We start from the raw sequence: 21661 nt of genomic DNA on the forward strand, positions 1-21661 counted from the left end.
GTTCGCGCTGCGGGGCACGGAGATTGGTGTCTGGAGCCTGCAATGCTTGTTCCGCAGTGGGGAAACCGGTTTCGGAACAGGGAGACTGTGGGTCGAGCGGCGAACCGTCTCAGGGCAGCGAGTCTTGTTTGGCGGGAAAATCTGTCAAGTGCAGCGCGTGTCTCCGCTGGCGCCATTTTCGATTTACTGCCGCCTTCTCGGGATTTTGCAGTGGCTGGATCAGCTGGGAACGTATCCGAACGTAACGAATTGGGTTCTTCTCTCCCGGATAGAGCGAATATGGGCTTTTCTCCAGAGTTTGTGCTTCTCATGCAAAGCCTTTTTGATGCGTTCAGAGGGAGAGGGTCAGTCGGCGGCCATTTTGGATAGCCCCGTTCCCTCCTATTCTGAGTTGTCTCAGAGGCCGGCTAAGAGGTCCCGTTTTCATTTAGAGGATCCCAGGGGGGTCGATTCCGAACATTCAGATTCGGATGGGGTCCCAGGTTCAGGGGAATCCTTAACAGATTTGCTGGAAGAGGGGGAGTTGCCTGCAGGTGAGGGGGATGACCCCACCGCAGCACGACTATTTAGAAGGGAAGAGCTCATTCCTTTCATTATTCAGGCATTGCAAGTGCTGAATTTGTCTACCCCAGAATCTGCAGTCCCACCCGCGGTAAGCTCTTCCATTATGTCTGGAACTAGAGCACCCTCGAAAGCTTTTTATATTCATGAGGCAATGCAGGTGCTAATTCAAGCTCAATGGGATTCCCCAGAGGCCAGTCTTCGTGTGGCTCGAGCAATGGCCAAACTTTGTCCCTTGAGGCAGGAAGATTTGGATTCCTTGTGTCTCCCGGTGGTAGATTCTCTGATCTCGGCAGTGGCAAAGAAGACCGCATTGCCCATAGAGGGAAGCGCAGCTCTAAGAGATCCGCAGGAGAAGAAGCTTGAAACTGCGGTTAAAGCTTCATTTGCAGCCTTGACGTTACAGGCCTCGGTCTGCGGCTCATATGTGGCCAGAGTTTGTCTGTCTTGGGTTCAAAAGGCATCTTCGCCAGAGGAGTTAATGGATGTTCTTCCGATTTTGGAGTCCGGGTTGGCTTATTTGGCGGACCTTTTATACGATATTCTCCGTACTTCTGCTAAAGGAGTGTCATTGGCAGTTTCTGCTCGACTTTGGATCTGGTTAAAGCATTGGGCTGCTGATCTGCCTTCTAAGTCCAGATTGGCCCTGCTTCCCTTTAAGGGGAAACTCCTGTTTGGTCAGGAATTGGCTCAGATTGTTAAAGACCTTGAGAACTCTAAAGGTCGCTTGCCGGAAGACAAGTCTAAATCCCAGGCGAAATCTTTTCGTCCGCGCTTTAAAGATACAAAACCATATAGACCCAGGAGGGTAGGCAATTTTCAAAAGCCACGTTTTTCTCAAAAGCAACAGCAGTCCTGAGGAGGAAGTGACGTCACTGAAGCAGATGGCTGCCTAGCGTTCTAGCTCCCGTTCCTCGAAACTTACAAAAGCTATAAAAAGCCATCACCAACCTCTTTGGAACTGCCTGCAGTGTTCCCCGCTGCTCCTTATTGATAACAGGATGAGTAAGGCGTCTTCGGCGCGAGCTAAAGAGCAGGAGAAGTCAGCTGGCGGCGGACCGGCCAAAACCGCGAAGCGCCACGAGGTAATGGCGCCGGTCTCCCCCTCCGACTCTGACTCGGCGCTTTCATTAGCGGAATCACGGAAACCGCATATTAAAAAAGGAATTTCAGGCGAACTTCGCCAGATCTTGAGCGGCATACAAGCCGATATAAACAAATCGAAAGATGAGATTCTGGATAGAATGGAGTCGCTGAGCTCCGATCTCCGCGAGCTGGGGAACAGAGTTGAGGAGGTAGAAACTAAGCTGGAAGAACACTCTGAATCCATACAAACTCTTGAGACCAATCTCCAAACCCTAGATCAAAAGCAAGTAGATCTAACCTATAAACTTGATGATCTTGAAAATAGGGGAAGGAGAAATAACCTTAGATTCCGCGGAGTCCCTGAAGGCGGGGAGACAGAGGATGTTATTCAAATTGTACAGACATTGTGTGCCAGTTTGCTGGGGGCCGAAGCTGCAGGGACAAAGATTGAGATCGATAGAGCGCATAGATCCCTGGGTCAGCGGCAGGAAAATAGAGCACGGGATATTATCACCCGGTTCCATAGGTATGAAACAAAGGAACAATTGCTCAACTGCGCCAGGAAACGGCCCAACTTGGAATATGGCGGGGCCCATATATCTGTTTATCAAGATTTATCACAGTTCACCCTGCAACAAAGACGCTTGATGAAACCAGTTTTGGACATTTTGGCCAAGGAGCAGATTGCATATAGATGGGGCTTCCCTTTTTCCCTGATTTACTCACTTCAGGGTGCCAAGATGAGAGTTACATCGATGACAGAAGCTTGGAAATCCCTGCATGGGGCAGGCCTGGTACAGACAATCAAACCACCAGGCGCCTTGGCCCCAGCCACGAAGACAAAGCTTCAAAAATGGCAAAGGATACCTGCCACTCCTAAAAGGAATATTCCAAAAAGAAAAGTGGCTGTGGAAGAAACCTGAACTTGGTCAGAAGACAATTGGCTGAAATTGTTCTCCTGGTTGGTAACGTTGTAGAGAGTTACTGATAATACTCTCTGTCTCAAGTTTGAAAATGCAATGTACTCTGTTTATTACTGCTATCTTAAGCATAGTTGAATATTAATTTTATAGCTAATAGAGGAAATTGTAACTATGGATGTGGGGTATAATGTGTATAAAGCTGCATAGTTATAAGAAATTAAGAGGAGGGGAAGTGTAATGTGATGGATAATGGGCAGGGCCCAAGCAAGTGAACGGGTGACCATGGTTGCTCGAGTTGGGTCTATGACTTTGGTGATGACATAGGAACTCGGGGGGGAGAGGGGGCTGGGTTGCCTGGATGCGGGTGTGTTATTTCCTCGCTTCCCACTATAGGGACTTGATCCCTCTAGTTGGTGTTAAACAGGGGGGGATGGGGTGGATATGGGTAGGGGGAGGGTCATCAAGGGGGGGGGGGAGGGTTAGGAATGGATGGGAGCACAACTGGTTCATGATAGCACAAAGACATGGAGTGGAGGGACCCCACCTAGTGGGGGTAAAATAATTGATGTAACATCTCAGGAATGAATACAGACTTAAAAATCTTATCATATAATGTCAAGGGGCTAAATATGCCTCAGAAAAGGCAGAAGTTTTTCAAAGAGATGCACTTGCTTAGGCCGCATATTGTACTATTACAGGAGACTCATTTCCGCAGGGCACATGAGAGGCTGTTATCTAACCCAGAATACCCAAGCGCCTTCTTCGCTTCCTCTGCCGATGATTCCAGAAAACGTGGGGTGGCAGTTCTGTTTCACAAAACAATCTCGGCCCAAATAAAGAAAATCAGACGCGATCCGGGTGGGCGTTTTTTGCTTTTACAAATAGTTCTGGATCAGGTAGATCTCACACTAGCCTCGATTTATGCCCCTAATGACCACCAGGGAACTTTTTACACTAAGGTGAAAAATACACTCGCCACGTTTACCAGGGGTGCCTTGATTATGGGGGGTGACTTTAATGAAGTTATGGACCCTGGGTTGGACAGATCTGGGAAACCTCAACACCCGATATCTAGAGATTCTTTGGCTTTGGGGTCCTTGGTCCACTCACTGGGTACCCTGGATGTTTGGAGATTGAGTCATATGACAACGAAGGACTATACTTTTTTCTCTCCTGTACACAAGTCATACTCTCGAATCGACCACATCTTCCTGGACGTTACACTAGCAGAGAGGGGCCCGAGAGCAGAAATTGGCAGTATAACAATCTCAGATCATGCCCCAGTCTGGGTGGCCCTACCGACTATTAAAGCAGAGGTTAAAAGCCAAAGATGGACACTTAACACAGACCTATTATTGGAGGGGGAGGTGGTGGAGGGATGTAGGAAGGTCCTGAAAGAGTACCTGGAGTTGAATATGGAATCGGGCCCCCCCCTCAGTGTGGTGTGGGATGCTATGAAAGCAGTCTCAAGAGGTTACTTTATACAGATAGCTAGTAGGCGAGCGAGGGTTCGTAGGACCCAGCTGGCGCAGTGCCTGGAAAAGATTAGGATCCTGGAGGCACAGCACAAGTTGGGAGGTTCCCAGGCTGTTTTGGAGGAGTTGCGTGGGCAGAGGCTCCAGCTGGACTCTATTTACTCCGAACAGCTAAGTTGGTTACAATCCAGAAACAAAGTTAGATCTTACGAATTTACTAACAAGGCAGGCCGACTCCTGGCTATAAAGCTGCGTAGGCAAAGAGTGGACCGAACGGTCCCCCATATTAGAGACTCGAAGGGAGAGTTGTTGAACACTTCTGAGGCCATAAGGAGGCGCTTTAGTGAATTTTATCAGAACTTATATGCGCAGGAGACTAACCCACCTGAAAATGCTATTTTGGATTATCTGGCTGAGAGTCAACTGGCTTCTTTAACTAGTCAGCAAAGAATAGCCCTAGATGCACCGGTCACTCCAGTTGAGGTACAAAAAGCCATCCAACACCTACCTTCCTGTAAATCACCAGGTTTAGATGGATTCCCCAATGAATTCTACAAGAAATACACCATTGAACTGGCTCCACTGCTAGCCGATCTATTTAACTTGATAGGGAAGGGGGAGTCTTTGCCAGCTTCCATGTTGGAGGCTTGGATTGCGGTACTGCCCAAACCGAATAAAGACCATAAGGATTGTGGATCCTTTCGTCCTATATCCGTTCTCAATGCCGATGTCAAAATACTAGCTAAAGTTCTGGCTAACCGACTGGCACCGTTGCTCCCAGCTATTATCCACCCTGATCAGGTGGGGTTTGTCCCTTATAGAAAAGCTACTGATAACACTAGGAGAGTGGTCGATTTAATATATCTGGCTAAGAAAATGAAGAGACCTCTATGCCTCCTTAGCTTGGATGCCGAAAAGGCTTTCGATAGGGTGCATTGGCCATTCATGTATAAGGTGATGGAGACCTTTGGGATAGGACCACAGTTCTGTGGATGGATACAAGCATTCTATAGCTCCCCTAAAGCTTGTATTCGGGTAAACGGGGGTAACTCAGGGATGATACCCTTACATAGAGGCACTAGACAGGGTTGCCCTTTGTCCCCACTACTATTTGCTATGGTGATGGAACCGTTTGCAACCAGGTTGAGAAATAATCCAAATATATCAGGACTCACCATAGGTGGGAGAACTCATAAATTGGCCCTTTTCGCGGATGACGTCCTGTTATTTGTTACTAACCCCCTAACCACTTTCCCTGGGCTTTTGCGGGAGATAGAGGAATACTCGGCTGTGTCGGGATTTAAAGTTAATATGTCCAAATCCGAAGTTTTGAATATAACCCTCCCGACGGAGCTCAGGGAATCATTGAAGATGTCCTATGCATTCAGATGGGCGGGCAAGAACATCCGTTACCTGGGGGTTAACTTGACAGCAGACCTCTCGGATCTCTTTTCGGCTAATTATAAAGGTTTGGCAGAGGCTCTCATTGATGATTTGGGTAAATGGGGTGATATTGCCCTCTCATGGTTTGGTCGAATAGCAGCAGTAAAGATGAACGTCTTGCCACGCCTACTCTATCTATTTCAGGCTCTACCAATCAATATGCCACGGAGATTTTTATCAACATTGCAGGACCGTATAATGCGTTTTATCTGGGGAGGAAAGCGTCCACGATTGGCACGCACGGTTCTGTATCAAGATAGGGAGAGGGGAGGGCTGGGTGTACCCAACTTGGCCTGGTATTACAGAGCAGTCCAGGCACGAGCAGCAGTGGAATGGTTTCAGGACTACCCAGATAGGCAGTGGGTACAGCTTGAACAATATACTCTAGGGGACAGGTCACTGGGGGCTCTTATGTGGATCCCGGGCTCATTTCGGTCTCTGGAGACAGGACTTTGTCCATCAATATACGTCACCCTTCTAAACTGGGATAGCATGTTCTTACACCGACGCACAACACTATCTCGTCTGTCCCCCATAGCCTACAACCCTTTGTTTTACCCTGGAACGACAAAAGGAGTATTCACAAGATGGTACACTGGGGGCCTACGAATGTGGGGTCAGCTATTCGATGGTGAGAATTTGTTGTCCTATCATTCAGCTCTTGAAAAATTCCCGATAGTGGGGTCTGATCGATACTCTTATCTACAACTGGCCTCCTTTCTTAAGACAAGGGCAGTTCGGGAGGTTATGGCTAGGGAACAAAATGCGCTGGAGCTTGTCTGTGAGGGACCACCCACTACCACTGGAATGATCTCTCGCCTCTATCGCATTATTAATAGACAATCCCCAAAATACACACTTCATAGGAAGAGTTGGCAGAGGGAGCTGGGCATGGAAATTGAGGAGGCTACATGGGAGAGGTTGGAGCGGGCAGTGCTGAGGGTATCGTCTCATGTGCCTTTTAAGGAAAACGCGGTGAAGTTGTTGTACCGTTGGTACTTGACGCCTGAACGTCTCCAGCATATTTACCCTACATTGTCGGGGCTTTGCTGGAGGGGTTGTGGAATACGGGGCACAGCTGGTCACGTATGGTGGACCTGTAAAAAGGTCAGGGCTTACTGGAGATCGATTCATAGCAGGTTACAGGGGTGGATGGGCAGCCCAATACCATGGAGTCCAACTTTCTTTTTATTCTTTGGGGGAGCGGCGTGTCTTTCTAGTACTCAGCATAAATTTGTGGGACAGGCTATAACCGCCGCAAGAGTAATAATTGCTGCTTATTGGAAGCAGCCGGTGACTCCGCCTATCACTAGATGGGTCCAAAAATTAAGACATACTTGTGAAATGGAAAGGCTTCTAGCCGAGAGGCGTAACCAATTAGACAGATGGCATCAGATCTGGGATCCTTTTCTTCTTCATGTATAATTTGACTAAAAGTTCTTTGTCAAGGTTGTGCCGGAAGGGTGGGTGGGAGGGGGAGGGAGGGTGGGATGGGTATATATGTGACCAGAGCGATTATGAAGGAAGGGATTAGTAATATAATTGAAAACACTGGAAAAGTGAAGTTTTGAAATCATAAGTCTGAATACTTTATTTGCTATTTCAATACAACAAGAACATTTCTTTTTTCTCCTTTGATACACAAAGAAATTGTTGTTATGTTTTGTGTTGTGTACCCGTGTATCTTTGAGATTATTTTGGCTTATTTAAAAGGCATGTAACACGATGTGCACAATGTATTATGTTTCAGATGTTTTGTATCATTTATTAATAAAGACTTCTAAAAATTAAAAAAAAAAGCAACAGCAGTCCTTTCGTCCAGAACGCAGACTTTCCTCCCCAGCTGCCAGAAGTCAGCAGGGAGCCAGAGGTACACAATGATGGGGCCCTGGTCCAGGCCTCTCCGCCGATAGGAGGACGGTTGTCTCAGTTCGGGGAGGAATGGACCAGGGTAACTACGGATGAATGGGTCCTAGACATCATTCGAGACGGATACAAATTGGAATTTGCTCGTCCCTTAGGAGACAGTTTTCTCGAATCTCCTTGCAAATCTGTGGTGAAGAGAGCAGCGGTGAGAGACACTTTGGCAGAATTGCTGCGTCTGGAGACAGTGGTACCCGTTCCTGCGGACGACGTAGGTCGAGGTCACTACTCCATTTACTTTGTAGTGGAAAAGAAAGGAGGGTCCTTTCGACCAGCTTTAGATCTCAAGGAGGTCAACAAAGCCTTGAAAGTACAACATTTCCGCATGGAAACGCTTCGGTCGGTGCTGGCGGCGGTTCAGCCGGGAGAATTCTTGGCATCACTGGATCTGAAGGAAGCCTACTTGCACATTCCTATCTGGCCTCCGCACCAAAGGTTCCTCCGCTTTGCTGTGCAAGGACAGCATTTCCAATTCAGAGCCATGCCCTTTGGTCTACCCACGGCGCCACGCACCTTTTCCAAGGTGATGGTGGTGGCAGCCTTTCTGCGAGCAAGAGGATGGCAAGTTCATCCTTATCTCGACGATTGGCTGATTCGCGCTCAGTCGCACGCGCAATGTGTTCAGGCAACTTGGGCTGTGATAGATCTCCTACAGTCTTTGGGTTGGGTGATGAATTTTCAGAAGAGTCATCTTGTACCAACTCAAACGCTGGAGTACCAGGGGGTACAGTTGGATACCAATCAGGGTCGAGTTTTCCTTCCAGATCACCGTCGAGTAAAGCTGCTGAAGCAAATTTCTTCCATCCTGCAGAGGCCGACCCTGTCAGCATGGGATTATGTTCAGGTACTGGGGTCAATGGCGGCAACGATCGAGGTTGTTCCTTGGGCTCGGAGTCATATGCGTCCTCTGCAATGGCATCTGCTGAGCCAGTGGTCTCCACTTTCCGAGGATTACGCGATTCGACTTCCCTGGACATCTCGAACTCGTTTTGCTCTCCGTTGGTGGCTCAAGTTGGAGAACTTGACTCGAGGCATGCCTCTGGCTATACCAGATTGGTGCGTAGTAACGACAGATGCGAGTCTGTCGGGTTGGGGAGCTCTTTGTCTCGGACACTCAGCTCAGGGCAGATGGACTCTTGTGGAGTCCAGGTTGCAAATCAATCTTCTGGTGCTTCGAGCGATCCGGTTAGCTCTCCTAGCTTTCGAAGATCTGTTGAGTGATCATCCAGTTCGAGTTCTCTCCGACAATGCCACAGCAGTGGCGTACGTCAATCGGCAGGGGGGGGGGGGGGACTCAAAGTGTTCCTCTGGCGGAAGAGGCATCCATTCTTTGTCGGTGGGCAGAGACTCATCTAGTCCTCTTGTCAGCCGCTCACATAGCAGGAGTGCTAAATATTCAGGCCGACTTTCTCAGCTGGAATCGCTTGGATGCCGGGGAGTGGGAACTCTCTCAGCAGGCGTTCCGTCAGATTTCAGGTCGCTGGGGGACCCCGGTGATGGATCTGATGGCCCGCTTCTCCAATGGCAAAGTGCCTCGCTTTTTCAGCAGAGGCAGGGAGTTTGGGTCCGAAGGAATAGACGCTCTTCTTCAGCCGTGGCCGTTAGAACTTCTGTATATGTTCTCTCCGTGGCCGATGGTCGAATAGTAAGCAAAATCTCTCGGCATCCGGGTACAGTGATACTTGTGGCGCCGGATTGGCCCAGGCGTCCTTGGTATGCGGACTTGATTTGCCTCCTGGTCAACGAGCCGATTCATCTGTCTCCATTAGCAGATCTCCTCCATCAGGGTCCGGTAGTCATGAAAGATCACGCCCCGTTTGGGCTTACGGCCTGGCTATTGAAAGGTCGCGGCTGAGGCGTAAAGGTTACCCGGAGGCAGTTATTAGGACAATGTTGCAGGCACATAAACGCTCTACTTCGGCGGCATATTCTAGAGTTTGGAGGACGTTTATTGCTTGGTGTTCTTCGGCAGGCATCCTTCCACAATCAGCTCCTCTCGGATCCATCTTGGCCTTCTTGCAGGAGGGAATGGATAAGGCGCTATCGTTAAGTACTTTAAAGGTTCAGGTAGCGGCCTTGGCGTGCTTTAGAGGTCGTTTGGGTAGACACTCTTTAGCTTCGCATCCGGATGTAGTAAGATTTCTTCGAGGGGTAGGACATCTCAGACCTCCTCGAGTTCAGGTGGTACCGCAGTGGAATTTGAACCTGGTCCTGAAGGCCCTACAACGGCCTCCTTTCGAACCCTTGAAAAAGCTTCCTTGAAGGACCTTACGTTGAAGACCGTATTTTTGGTAGCAATGGCTTCAGCTAGAAGGGTGTCGGAGCTTCAGGCACTTTCGTGCAGGGATCCCTTTCTCCGCTTTTCGGAAGTGGGTGTGTCAGTGAGGACGGTGCCATCTTTTATTCCAAAGGTAGTCACGTGGTTTCATATTAACCAAGAGGTAGTTTTGCCATCTTTCAAGCGAGAAGATTATCCACACAACTTCCAAGCTCTACGATGTCTAGATGTTAAGAGAGCAGTACTCTGTTATTTGGAGGCGACTAATTCTTTTCCGAAATCGGATCATCTTTTTGTGCTTTTTTGCAGGACATAAGAAGGGGAACATGGCCTCTAAGGCCATGGTCGCTCGGTGGCTTAGAGAGGCGATTGCGTCAGCTTACCTTGTGATGGGAAAGTTTTCTCCTCTCCACATTCGAGCACATTGTACTAGAGCTCAGGCTACTTCCTTTGCGGAGTTTTCGTTTGGTGCCATTGGAGGATATTTGTAAGGCGGCGACCTGGTCTTCTTTGCATACGTTTGCGAAGCATTACCGGCTGGATATGGCGGCGTGTCGGGAGGCGTCTTTTGGGGCTTCGGTTTTGTCCGCGGGGATCGTCCGGTCCCACCCTTGATGAGGATTGCTTTGGTACATCCCACAAGTCTCTGGATTGATCTGGGGACGCTATGGAAGGTAAAATTATGTCTTGCCTGATAATTTTCTTTCCATTAGTCCCTCAGATCAATCCAGAGGCCCTCCCTGGGTTTCGCTTTGATAAGGTCTGCTCGGATTCATTATGATTCAGTTGGTTCTGTTCACGTTCCTTGGTTAGAACGGTTATAGGATGTTCTTATGTGTTATATTTTCATTGCCTATTTTATGGCAGCTCGGTGATTTTTTTCCCAAGTTTATGCTGCTTTTGCAGAGGCAGGAGAGTGTTTTATAGTTCAATGGAAGTTTAATACTGCTTTGGTATCGTTATACTGAAGTTAGATTGGCTGCACATGCCCGCTTGTGGCGAACTTCGGAGTTCTCTCTATCTAACCAGCTAGAGGAGGGACATAACCCACAAGTCTCTGGATTGATCTGAGGGACTAATGGAAAGAAAATTATCAGGTAAGACATAATTTTACCTTACTGTGCATTATGTTTTTATATGTTATGGATTTTCATAAGCAAATATTTATACTTTTTTGCTGTGGCTTTTGTAAGTCTTTTATTATTTGTAAGAATTCTGGTCTCAGTTTTTAGTCTTCCATTATTATTTTTGAGTCAAGTTTTAAATTTGTTTTGTTGATTAAAATTTTATATATATATATATATATATATATATATATATATTATATAATATGTTTTAGACTCTTGAGGCAAGCCAGTTGGCCAAAACACAGGCCTATGTCGAGTTGTGCCTTTGGATTAAAGTACAGTCAGCACCAAAGTGTCTGTCTGCGATTTCATTGTCATCTTTGCTGTTTGTTGACTGTTTGTACTCTGTCGTGCTGACTTTCACTTCATTTTAAGAGAGGAAAAGCATCTGTATCATGCTTCTACCATTCAGTTTTCAATTTGCTATCCTATTACAGTAGAGTAAAATGATGCATTGAGAGGTAAAATGACTTTTCCAAGAATGTATAGAGTCTATGATAGAGCGTGCTGTAAGCATAGATTTGAGTTCAGACTACAGTCATTTTGTGTTCAGCTCCAAACACTGCTCCACGTTGCACTACAATGAATTGTCGCACTGGTGACTTGTACATGGATACTCTATAAATCGTACTGGTTTTAATCCTTACCCGGGAAAGAAATTACTAGACATGGAAGGTGTGGAAAACTTCCAATTTTTCCACATCTAGTCTTGGGAGAAGTTTTCTTGGGTGGGGGGGGGGGGACCTGTTGCATCTCTGGTAGTGATTAGAATTTATTATTAGCTGTCTCTGTAGCCTGTGTAGAGTGATTAAGCCCTTCTGTCCAATTCTAAATAACTAGAAATTCATCACAGCAGAATCACGGTTGGCACAAAAAGACACTGTTGATAATTCTTTGTAGAAAGGCCAAAGACTGTGTTGTCAAACCTGAATTTCTCTTATCCACCTAAGTGCTTGAGAGCAAGTTGTAAGATTCATCAGCTTTAATAAAAATCTTTTTTTTTTTTTTTTTTTTTGCTTTCTCTTTCAGATGGGCTGATAAGTTGAAAACAACGGGATGTCAAGGATCCACAAGTCATACTTTTCAGCATCCCTTCCTTCAGGTATATTCCACTCCCTTCTTAATTCATGTTTTGGGGTATTCTTGATGCCTGGTATTATCTTCATTTATAATCAACTATTTGTCTTATATCACAAGCAACTTGCAGCAGCATGGAGAGGTGCATTATTTTTTTTTCCGACTGCATACACCAAGGGTGGTCTGCCTTTCATGCCCTACAAGCCAAAGAATCAGAAAACACAGTACCAAAAATCTCAAGGGGGCAGGGGCAAGACCAGTGATGCAAGCTCTCTTAACCTCTTCTCATCCTCATCAGTGTCTTGGACTTCCCCCCCCCCCATAACTGCCATTTTATGGAGATTTTTCTATGTCTTCTGTCTTCTCCCCCCCCCCCCCCCCCCCCACCATACCAACTGAGTGACCTGTATGACTCTTTAGCACCCATTTCAAGGGTTCCTCTACAGTGCGGATGAATGCTGGTAATGGCAGCAACTATTGATCCAGCAGAGCATTCCTTTATCTGCAGCAGGCATCTCCAGTGAGTGCAGCCTCTAGCCAGCGATCGTGGTAGTAGTAGTAATGGGTTTTGATGCACCACCTCTCTGTAGTACAGTCAAAAGCAGTTTACATTTATTATAGGCAGGTACCTTCTCTGTGCCACTACGTTCACATTCTGTAAGGGCCCTGTTTACTATGGTGCGTTAGCATTTTTAACATTTCTACAATTAGCACGCACGTTAACCGTATAGGCGCCTATAGGGATATTATAGGCATGTACATGGTTACCGCGCATTAAAGATGGTGACGCGCCTATAACGCTGTTCAGTAAACAGGGCCCTAAATTTGGAGGGAGGGGGGTTTGTACCTGGGGCAGTGGACAGTTAAGTGACTTGCTCGGATGCACAAGGAGCTGCAGTGAGAATCGAACCCAGGTCCCCAGGTTCTTAGCCCATTAGGGGGTAAGCAATGTGGGATGCAAAATGGCATGTCAGCCTCAAGCCTAAGAGCATCTGCATCCATCAGCAGCAGGAAGGATATTCTTGGTGTTTAGCGCAAATTTGGTTGAGCACACTGGGCGTACAGAGAGGTGTAAATAGAAATGTGCAGACACTGTACTAAGATTTAAAAACTAGAACTCTTTTTTGCTAAAGTTAACTGTAATCAAAGAATTTTGATGGATTATTCATTGACAATGCTCAGTAAGTATTGTTTAAAGGAACTATCGTAGATCAGGGGCGTAGCCAGACCTGACATTTTTTTTGGGGGGGTGGCAGAGTTATCATGGGGGGCACTAGGCATATAGGCGTGAGTAGTGCTTGGTATACTCCTAAATAATGCCTTGAGTGCACTTGATAACAGTAATTATTTTGCAGGATACTGTGATGTGTGTTGAGAAGTTGACCATGCTCAAGTCTACTCTAATGACAAACTTTAAGTTATGGGACAATGCAACTTTATTTAAAAATGTCAGTGCTTCCAAAGTTTACATAAGTGTATGTGTGTGTGTGTGTGTATGTGGTTTATGTTGATGTTGGACAGTTTACTTAGAAATCAAAATATCCAAAGACAAGTGATTTATAATTGGTTACCTGTTTTTACATCAAAGTTCGGGTTCTCTTTGTGGCTCTTTGGCCATAGTTCTCTTTCAGTTTGCGGATCTTCAGGCAAGTTTGCACTGGGTTTATTTCTCCTTAGTGAAGTTCGCTGTTTCTCCTTAGCAAAGTTCTCAGGCTGTAAAGCTCCCTATGACGCTGGTGCCTGCCCCTGCGGCCTGGATGTGCTTGCTCCTGGCTACCGGCACCACTTGACTCAGTGACTCAGTCTGGTGCTGGTAGACAGGAGCCAGCATGTCAGGGTCGCAAGGGCAGACTCCAGCATCGTTGGGAGCGTCTGAGGCATATCGTCAGACGAAAGTCACTGTCAGCGTGTACAATGTTTTCACTGTACCAAGGACTTTGGCAGGCACAATGAATGACAGCGCTATATCAGGCAAACAGGCACTTCTTTAGCGAGCAGCGTAGGGGGGGGTTGGGGCCCTGAGCCCCCCCTGTAGCTACGCCACTGTCATGGATGCCTTCTAAACGTCTTAGCTGCTGTAATCTACACTGCCTTCTAAAAGTCTTCAGCTTCTTCTAAAAATTTAATTCAGAATGCATTAAAATAGGGGTTTGTTTCATTTGCTTCACACAACATACTATATTCTTCAATGTGTGAGAACAATTATAGAAATATTCCAAAAATGATTAAACTAAAAACTCTTGATTGCAAAAGTCTTCAGTTTCTTATGGCAAACCCAAATTTAGCTCTTTTTCTAAAAATTGCCTTGTCATATAACCCCCCCCCCCTTTTTTTTTCCCCCCAAAGCCGTGCGATAATGCCACCACGGCCCATTCACTTTGAATGGGCTGTGTCGGCATTACCACACTGGCAGCCTCTAGCATGGCTTTGTAAAAGGGGGGGGGGGGGGGATAGTTATGTAAATAGAGCTCACCTATGTCTCGGATGTAGAATCAAGTTGTTAAGTCATAAGACCCTTTCCCTGAAATAACTTCATATGACAACCGGAAATGCCAAAAGGACCCCAGGGTAAAGTTATTGAAAAGTATAGATTAGAGGAGATCTATATAAAAATATCGTGTTTTGAATAACCCTTGGGGGACTGTCAGGAACTGGAAAGTTTGACATCACCAAGATTTATTTTCTGTCTGTAGTTTTCTTGTCTTATCCGGGGAAACATGAGGCTTTTCTTTCTGTGCTAGGCTACGGGCATGTTCTTAGGAGAACTCTCCTGTTTAGCAGCTTTCTACCTTCTGCTGTGCAGAGACAGAAGAAGACCAGAGTCCAACATGACACCTCCGCAACCCTTCAACTCTTTGCTCTTTCTACCTCCTGCACTGTGCGACATGACGGGCACCAGCATCATGTATGTGGGTGAGTTATTGCAAAGGTTCTAAACGTGTTCAGAGCAAGTCTTCTGCAATTCAGCAACGAAAGCGGTATAGTAAATTTTAATAAACGATAATTCTTGCAGATTGAAACAGCTGCATCTTAACCTGTTTATGGGAAATTATAAATGAGGGTATTTTATTCAGCCTTGCTAACCTATCTTACTTGGGTAAGATCTGCTTTGCCTCAAGTTGCCTTTACTCCTTGCATTTGAGCAGTTTCTTTTCATAAATAATAAATAATAAACAGAAATAAATCAGAACTTTACTTTTTGTAAGTAGAACAAGTGTTTTTTTTTGTTTGTTTTTCTTTTTTCATTTGTATGTGGGTGGAGGGAAGTCCATTGATCAAATTTATTTATTTATTGGTGCTTTATAGTCCATATATTCCGAATGTTAAATATTCGGTTCTATATGGCTTACAATAATTAAGAATAAAAATGCATACAATATAATAATTTTTTATGGGCTTTTCCTCCAGGGACTTGTCCAAACCTCTTTGAAATCTGCTATATTAGTAGCCTTGACCATAACCTCAGCAATGTTTCCATAGTTAATTATGCTGTGCCTGAAAATAAGAAAGAAGGTAATTTTTTGAAAAAGAAAAACCTCTCTTTTTTTTTTTCTTCTTCTTCTTCTTCAAAAATACTGTTTCAAACAAGGTTTTGTGCTTTGGACATTTTGTTTTTTGGTCCATGTTAAAAAAAAAAAAAAAAAAAACCCCAAACGAATAAGTGCAATAAGTATAGCCTTATGGGATCAACATAAGGCTATACTAGATCTAATTAGCCTAAGGCTTATATTGAAATGCCAGGGATAGCTGCTCGTGTACTATTTTTTTAACACTATATACACATTAGTTATATATAACAAGCTGCCGAGTTTAGAGTAGTGAGTGTGGGATAAGACTTCAGCAGATGATATTTAGCCACTAAACAGATAATGTATGCATTTTAATATAGACCTACCGGTGACCAGATTAAGTTAGCCGTAGCATTTAACTTGCCCTGGGGCTTATGCAGAAAAGCTCACGGTAGGGCTGTGCACAGATGTCTCAGCAGCAGGCTTCTACTGGAAGCACAGTACCATACAAAAAGCTGATGGCATGTAAATTTTATGTGCAGAAAACTTGTGGCCAATGGGGGGGGGGGGGGGTAACTTGCCAGACACATGAGCCGGTGATGGGAGGCGGGGCTGGTGGTTGGGAGGCAGGGATAGTGCTGGGCAGACTTATACGGTCTGTGCCAGAGCCGGTGGTGGGAGACGGGACTGGTGGTTGGGTGGCGGGGATAGTGCTGGCCAGACTTATACAGTCTGTGCCAGAGCCGGTGGTGGGAGGCAGGGATAGTGCTGGGCAGACTTATACGGTCTGTGCCAGAGCCGGTGGCGGGAGGCGTGAATAGTGCTGGGCAGACTTATACGGTCTGTGCCCTGAAGAGCACAGGTACAAATCAGTAGGGTATACACAAAAAGTAGCACATATGAGTTATCTTGTTGGGCAGACTGGATGGACCGTGCAGGTCTTTTTCTGCCGTCATCTACTATGTTACATGTGAACAAATGTTTCACAGTAAGAACTGCTTCTTGTTCGCCTGCCAAAACAAAAATGGAAAGTGCCAGCACACATCTGTGCCTAAATACGAGCTTAGCAAGAATTGCTCGTGCACAAAATTTTTTTTCAAGGCTCATATTTAGGCACAAAAGAACAGGCACTAATGGTGCTTTCAGTTTTGGTCAAGCACACGCTCGTATCTGTTATTTCCCGTCTGTCTTTGACCCTTGCAGAGCCTTCCTTCTGGTTGCAAAAGGAAACAAAACTAGCATGAAATCCTCTTTGGAAACCCTTACGCTGCTCTAGATCTGGCAAAAAAAATTCTTGCAGTAACCACGCGTTAAAAGCCCCTATTTATTCCATGGCAATGCAGAGAGGAACTCGATGGTGTCATTTGCATTAATTTTAATGCAGTTTGCAGCCATGTATTCCATGCAAGTAAACACTTATGCTGCTCGGCGTGCTTAACCTGTTATCCGCCTCTCTATAGGTGGCACACTGAATATATGGATAGTTCCTGTACCATCTGTTTTAGGGCCCTGTTTACTAAGCAGCACTAAGGGTGCTTTAGCATTTTTAGTATGCGCTAAACACACTAGCGTGGCTTAGTAAACAAGGTCCTTAGTTTTTAAGCTGCCTTTTGCTAGCATATTAAAAAAAAAAAAAACTTTTGTCCTTCGCACCCTCTCTCTCCTGTTTACTGTCGACTATTTTTCCCTTTTTTCCCTCTTATTTCCCTCTTATTTAAATATTTGCTTTCCTGACTGCGTTTCCCAGCTTCCATTAACTTTTCCAGATATTATTGTTTGCTTGCTTCTTTCAGTGATCTCTTGTATCTTACAAAAGCTAACTTCTTTATTTCCTTTTTAAGGTATTTCCTTCAGAAACTGTAGCAGCCTCTTTTTTTTCCCCCTCTTTTTATTTACTTCCTGACAATAAAGTTTGTAGCTCTTAAAATATCTACTTTCAGTTTTACATAGAAAATGATCGCTGATAAAAACCCTATGGCTGATCCAGTCTAAGTAAAGCTCTACAATCCCTTCCTGTCCTTCATAGATCCTATGTGCTTGTCCATGCTTTCTTGAATTCAGATATAGTCATACAGAACTAAACATTGCTAATATGTTTGGGTAATGAGGTTGCATTTCTACTTTCATTTTTTTGCCCAATTTGTTTTGGCTTATGGAGGATCAATGATGGGGAAATATTTTAGCTTTGCTGAGTTTCAACTGTTTATAAAGTCCATATTCATCAGAGCTAATAGTTCAGAGAGGGAACTTAAAGTAATGAGTACCTAAAACCTGCCTAAACCCTAGCCAACCAATAAATAGGACTGTGTGTTAAGTTCATACTTGTAATGATACAGTATCGAGAAAGCATTCAGATGCTGGCAGTGGGGAAAGAATGAAAGAGAATACTGATATCTGAGATCACATGAAGAGACTGAACTGTGTAGCTCAGGGATTTTCACCAAGGGTCCGGTTTCAGCACGCTTCTAATTTAAAATGCATGGGAAAGATTGCATGCATACAGCCTCCATGCATATTCTTTAGGGATAGCCTGAAAACACAACCTGTTTTGCAGTCCTAGGGGACTGAAAATGACTATAGCTGCTGTAGCTAATCTAATACAAGGAAGGAAAGGAAAGCCAGAAGACAATATGGGGCTAATGCAGTAAACTGCACTATGTTTAGTGCAGCAGTTTACTTGTAACTTCACCACACTAGTCTTATTCCCAATGCATGTAGACTTCTGGCATGGGAAAATCTCAAGTAAACCCACTGTGCTAAAGGAAAATCTCAAGTAAACCCACCGTGCTAAAGGAGAGCATATTCAAACGTATAAAATGCTTGTGTAACTAATTGCTCCTGATGTGGGGAAAAAAACCCAACACAGCTGTACCAGAATTTAGTACAGGGTTATTTGATTTCGGTTTTTTTGTTGTTGTTGTTGTTTGTTTGTTTTGTAACCTGTACTCTTCCTTTAACACTGCATCTTTATGCCAGCTTGGGGCTGGCTCTCACCCTCACCACAAAATAGGCTGGGGCCTCAAACAGGCTACCTCCCCCCCACCCCCATACTCCAATGTTGGGGTCAGGAGCAATGCCCACTCACTCCTGCCTCAATTTTGGAGGTATATGAGGGAGGATATAGGCGAGGGACTCCAGCTGGCCTTCTCCAATCTTATATGGTGGGAGGGAGGTGAAAGAGGACACAGGCCACTAGATGTGATATTTATAGGGGTCAAAGGGGAGTCAGTCGATGGGTGGGAGTTGTTGGGAGTGCCAGGAGAGGGGAGTCAGGAAGAGAGTGGAGATGAGGAGTTCTAGACCCTACTAAATCCACTGACAGGAAGGGAAACATTTGCAGCAAATGGCTGCATATTGCCGCAGCAGCGTGCACTGTTTTTGTTTGTTTTCTGATAGTGGACACTTTTGAACGCAATGATCATCTCCATGCTGTCTGAGTAACACTGCAAACATAATTAAATCAAAGCCCACCGTTATGTGTGTCAGCAGAGAAGATGTGTGACTGTAACAGTTGGGCCAGTGACTCATGAAAGTGGCACAGCAGCCATGTAGTAATCCCTGTAAAAAGATGGCACATGATTTATTTTTATTTTTTATAATTTTTTTAAACCTCCAATTGAACACATGGCCATTCAAACAATGGGTAAAACAGAAAACCCTACTCCAGGATTTCCAGTACTGCCCTATGGACCTTTAGTCATGGCAGCTTATCCATAATAAATATGCATGAGATACATTTGCATATTCTGGATTTCCAATGCATGCAGATTTCTTGTACATGTTCATTATGTATAACCTGAAAACCCAGCTCCTGTGGGTTCCCTAGGACAGTTTTGGGAAGCCTTGTCCTATTTAAACATGATGCTGCTGCAGTACTGTTCTCCACTCACTACTATAGCTATGTGTGGAGGAGGATCTTGGCATCGCCAGTATCCATTTGAAACAATAACAAGAAAAAAGAAAACCTGTTAGGTAGTTCATTAAAACCTATGTAACACAGATACCCCTTAAAGCATTTTAATTTGTAATATCAGACTAGAGAATGACACCGGAACAAAGTTTGTCCCCGCCCCTGCATGTTTTGCAGTTTTATATATTATGTAAGACCATTTGTAGGCCTATAACAAAAGAAAAACATTTAAATTTTTAAGTTTTAATCAAAATATTGTTAGGATTTTAATCCATGAACGAATAAGTGGTCATCAATCTCGGGATTCAGTCAATTCTCCTTTCTTCCATAGTCCAACCCACAATAGAAAATATGCTCTCAAAAGACATGCTGGTAGCAGGAATGCACTAAGATCCCCCTTGCAAGTTTTGTTAGTTTTGGCCAGCACTTTTGCTTATTTCTCCAAAATGAAAAAAACATCATTATTAGCATATTTGAACAAATGTCCAATTCAGATTTGCCAAGTTGCATGCATTTGGCACATGACTCACACATTTGTTCCATCCTCACACGCATTCTGGCTCCCAGCCAGTGTTCCCTCCTAGGCTTTGTGGCCGCATACCATTTTTTAAGTTGCCACACAGCATGGGTACTGGGACTTCCCTCCTACTGCTGCTGTTGCTTCTCTAGATAAGCAGCAGTTGCAGCAAAAGAAGCTACACTCACCACAGGGCTGGCCTTTCCATAGGCTCGGACGCTAGGCCCAGCTGCTGGTCTCGCCCCCTTGAATGTCACTTCCCAGAGCTGGCAGCCACTCAATGGAGTCTGGCCCCACGGTGTAGTTTCTTTTGCTGCCACTGCTGCTCATCTAGAGAAGCAGCAGCAGCAGGGGTGTCAGGGCAGGAGAGGAGAACAGAGGCTGCATGGAAGGAGAGCAGAGGCTGGATGGAAGGAGGCAGGAAGGGAAAGAGAGGCGAGAAGTAGGGCAGATGCTGGATGGAAGAGGGAGGGGAGAACAAGAGAAGGGACATGCTGGTTCTGGAGAGAGGACAAGAGGGATAGGGACATAGAGATATGATGCTGGACAGGGCAAGAATAAAGATAGAAGGGAGATGCTTGACATCGCAGGAAGATAGGGGCATGGACACAGAGGAGAGCTGAATGATAGACATGGACAGAGACGAAATGCCAGATGGACCTGGAGAATCTGGCAAAAAAAGACAGAGGAAGGCGAAAACCAGAGACAGGGACCAACACAATTAGAAAAATATAATGACCAGATACTGAGGTAGAAAAATTAGTTTTATTTTCTATTTATTGATCAGACTACGCGAGTTTCTCCGAGGACAAGCAGGCTGCTTGTTCTCACATGTGGGTCGATGTCTGCGTCGGACTGGGAATCGGTTGGCTGTTTTGCAAGCAAAATATAAAAAAAAAAAAAAAAACCTTTTCAGAGTATTCTGGTGTGCGAGCCGCCTTCACGCCCGTCGCGTGAGCGTTCCTGCTCAGTTTTTTCTCCGCGGTGAGGTGCGGTCGAGTTTCCCCGCTCCTCTCAACCCCGGGAAAACAGAATTTTCTGTGGTTTGTCTTTTTTCTTTCTTTTTTGTCATTATTACAGTTTAAAAAAAAAAAAAACTACCTGTAGTTTTTCTTTACTTTTTGCCCCTTTTTTAAAGTTTCCTTTGTTTTTCGACGCGGCCAGATTGCTCCCTTCTTTTCGTGCCCTTTTTTCTTTTAACAGGCATGATCGCGTCTTTTGATTTCGCTGAAGCCGTTTTTTCTTCCATGTCATCAAAGACACCCAGCGGCTTCAAACATTGTACTTGGTGCAACCGGACTATCTCGGGTACTGATACCTATGCTTGGTTTATCGAGTGCCTTGGGCCCAACCACAGCCCAGCCGCTTATAGTCTGTGTCTTCGCATGAAGAAATGGACCCAAGTGTCCCGAGAGGCCCAATGAGAGAAGCTTTTTGGGACTCAGTCTGGTCCTTCAACATCAACATTGGTACCGAGGTTGGTGGCGGTGGCATCGACATCGAGGGACGCATCGACATCGGGAGTGAAGGTAATGGCTGTGGAACGACCAACTCGTGCTGGGAGCAGTGAGGCATCGAGTGGGTCTCCACCTGTCTCGAGGCCTCCTGTTATGCAGGCCCCCTGGGACCGACCTTCGTTGGACCCGGCCCCGAGAAGACGTGAGGATTCCACATCTTCCTCGTCAGTACCAAGGAGTCTTGATGATAGGTGTTGAGCGAAGGCGAAGAAGCACAGTCATCGTTCTCCTTTGACACACAGTGCGTCGAGGGATTCGGCACCTGAGAAGCGTTGGCACTGAGAGGATCGCTCCTCCTTTATTCAGGAGGTGCCG

At 45.5% G+C, this 21661-nt stretch overlaps 1 protein-coding gene across 1 annotated transcript in view; it reads left to right on the forward strand.

Moving 5' to 3' along the window:
• The window catches only part of SLC35F6 (solute carrier family 35 member F6), a 63597-nt gene that overhangs the window by 19305 nt on the left and 22631 nt on the right, over positions 1-21661 (forward strand). Inside the window, exons 2-3 of the mRNA XM_030198661.1 lie at positions 11846-11918; positions 14635-14806. Coding sequence (XP_030054521.1) covers positions 11846-11918; positions 14635-14806 — 245 coding nt within the window. The remainder of the gene's footprint in view (positions 1-11845; positions 11919-14634; positions 14807-21661) is intronic.

The sequence above is a fragment of the Microcaecilia unicolor genome, chromosome 3 (assembly GCF_901765095.1).
Source record: "Microcaecilia unicolor chromosome 3, aMicUni1.1, whole genome shotgun sequence".
Lineage (NCBI taxonomy): Eukaryota > Metazoa > Chordata > Amphibia > Gymnophiona > Siphonopidae > Microcaecilia > Microcaecilia unicolor.